General features: G+C 41.3%; 1 protein-coding gene across 1 annotated transcript; it reads right to left on the bottom strand.

Annotated features, from left to right (window-relative positions):
• Positions 1-1,134: 1,134 nt before the first annotated feature.
• On the bottom strand, positions 1,135-2,070 carry LOC149862675 (olfactory receptor 5BS1-like). Its single transcript, XM_090054048.1, has one exon. It carries the CDS (start codon positions 2,068-2,070, stop codon positions 1,135-1,137), a length of 936 nt encoding a protein of 311 aa, XP_089910174.1.
• Between the last annotated feature and the right edge of the window lie 896 nt (positions 2,071-2,966).

Below are 2,966 nucleotides of genomic sequence, written 5' to 3'. Positions count from 1 at the left end.
CATCTTAGCCTGCATCTTGTTACACAAAGTTGGGGTGAGGTGATGTAATCTGGACAAAAGGAAGAAAGGAGGGAGGAGAATTATGCTTTACACAAATGGCTCACAAGTGGCCTAGCCTTCCTCTTATGTCCTCATTGATTCCCAAAGGAGGGAGGGCTCCTTGTAGTGAAGTGAGAAGGTAGCACACTGTTCTTTTGTGTGAGTGGTTTCAGGGCTAGAGTACCACAGTGGCTTGCTTTCCTCCAAGGTAAAGTGCACAAGAACCTGTGAGATAAAGGGATGTGGGCCACACCTGCACATCCAAGTCCTTTGGTAAAGGTGTTGTTTCGTGGTTCCACCCTGTGTTGTACAAGGAGCTTTGCTGTCTTGCAGCATGATGGCACCATTGCAGGGTGTTTTCAAGGATGACACAAAGCGGCCTGTAGTGGTTAAGACCAGCTCTTAGTATGGCCAAGACGGCACAGGAAAGGTTTGAGTGTGTGAGGTTGGGGTTAGTATGCAGGAAGAGGATGGCTAGTGTGGACTTACCTGTGGCATGAACATTTTTACTCAGGTGTGTGATATATGGAGTAGAAATTGTGGCCTAGAGATAATGGGATAGAGGTTGGCTATGTGCAGACCTGATTTCAGGGTCTTCTTTAGCCTTTGTTTTAAAACGGCCTACTGGGCCACCAAGAGAATGGTACAGAAGGCATGGCATTAAGGACCCCTAAGGCTGGAGTATCCAGTACCCATTTAAAGTCAGTACAATTTCAGCTCCTATATTCCTAAGCACCATTTTTGCAATAATGTGTCTATTAAATCACTTTTGCTACATATGCTGAGAAAAGCCTATTTTATGGGCACAATTCATCATACATTTTGGCAAGTCTGGATAAGTTTAATGTGACTAAAACACATAGTATTTTCAAAGTCTAGACAAAATTCTTGTGGTGCCTCTCTCTGCTTTATATTTTTACATTTAATGGCATTTGCAAACCAAGGTAGTTTTGATGATAATATTTATTGACTTTTGTGTTCCAGTATCATCCAGGTACATTCATTCAACATGTCCAAACAGTCTACATTCAATAATACTATGCCTTAAATTGTACTTGTTAAGTTTATGAAATGATTTAAAATTGTAAAATCAGTTTATATGCTTTGAGAAATTGATAGTTTTAATATTCTGCCAAGAGCCATTTTTACCTCTTTATTTTTCAGACTGTAGATGATAGGGTTTAACATAGGGGTTAAGATACTGTACTGGATGGAAAAAACTTGATCTAGCACCAGTGAAGAAATGTAGCTGGATTTCATGTATTGGACAAAGCCTGTTACATACAGGAATGTCACCACAAGGAGGTGGGAACTGCAGGTGGAGAAAGCTTTTCTCCTGCCCTCTGCAGAGCATACCCTCAGGATGGTGGCAATGATATGGATGTAAGAAACCAATGTGAGAAGGAAAGTTCCAAAACCAATTAGAATAGCAGAAGAAATAAGAGCTGTTTTGTTGGCAAGTGCCTCAGTGCAGGACAGTGTTAGTAGTGGGGGAAGCTCACAGCTAAAATGCCCAATTTCATTGGGCCCACAGAAGTGCAGCTTGAACACAGGAACTGTATTCACCAGGGAATGTATAAGACCCATTGTCCAAGAAGCACCCACTAGCTGCCTACAAAATCTTTTGTTCATAGTCCTTGCATAATGTAGGGGGTTACAGATGGCAGCATAACGGTCATAAGCCATTGCTGACAGCATGAATAATTCACAACTAGCGGAGAGAAAGATGAAGAACATCTGGGTAAAGCAAGCATTGACAGAAATCGTTTTATGCTTTGCTAGTAAATTTACCAGCATCTTCGGGACAATGGTTGAGGAATAGCAGATATCAACAAAGGATAGGTGAAACAGAAAGAAATACATGGGGGTGTGAAGATTAGAATCAGCTCTTATCACCAGCATGATGACTGTGTTTCCCACTACAGTGATTAGGTATATCACCAAAAACACAAAAAACAGTAAAATTTGGATTTGTGGATCACTGGAAAGTCCCAAAAAAATAAATTCAGTCACAGTGGTGTGGTTTTCCATTCCTAGGCAGGGACCTGTGAGAAAATGAATTATCATAATTAGAGTCAATGGACTTTCCCTAGGATGGAAAGAAATACAGATAGAGAGAGGAATGAGGTGATAGTTTCAAGGCTACATGGAGTATCTGAATACTCAAACTGACTGTGAAGCAGGTTTCAAGGTCACCATAAATCTAAGTTTTTAAAATTTGGTTTTAGTCCAAGCAATGTTCCCGATAAGGAGTAGCAGTCCGTGAGCATGCCACTTCTGTCCGTAAGTGCGCCGCTTTGGAACTGGTGAAGCCCACGAAGTAGTTCCCCCCATGCTTGCCTGTGCATACAGTGGTGGGAGCTGCCCTCTCCACATCCCCGTGCCTCCCAAATGAGCTGCTCACAGCTCCATCTCATGCCCCACACTGACTGGGCAGCACCTGTTAGCATCCCTTCGCTTCAGCACCCAGGGTAGTCATCCTGCTTGCTCCCACCTTGCTACAGCAGTGTCTTCCTTCTCCCCTCCTCCCCTTATAATGGGGTAAAGAACCGAAGAGACTCTATGATGTGAGGAATGGACAATGATTTTTTGTCAAGACTAAAATTATAGCCAACAGCCAAACTTTTATCTGTTCCATTTGGTCTGATTTATTTTTAATCACTGTCCAACATAAATGCTGATTTAGGTACACTGCTCTGCAGTGCAAATGATAAGAGAATTATTTTTGCTCTGTTTATAAGAGGAAAAAATGCCAAGTGTTGTTTTTAATATTCTACTTGGACTTACTTCAGTTCTGAATTTAAATACAATTTTTAAAAAAATATAAAAAGCAATTCTAGTATCAAGTGTAGAACTTTTAGATTAAGGGCTTCTGTTTCCCTAACAGCTTGCTGCAGAGCTCAGTATTTTTCCATTAGTAGCTAGTG

The sequence above is a fragment of the Crocodylus siamensis genome, chromosome 6, assembly GCF_052110815.1.
Source record: "Crocodylus siamensis isolate JL-2025a chromosome 6, ASM5211081v1, whole genome shotgun sequence".
In the NCBI taxonomy this organism is placed as follows: domain Eukaryota; kingdom Metazoa; phylum Chordata; order Crocodylia; family Crocodylidae; genus Crocodylus; species Crocodylus siamensis.
The sequence above is the reverse complement of the archived record's forward strand: the minus strand, read 5'-3'. Positions and strand labels throughout refer to the sequence as shown.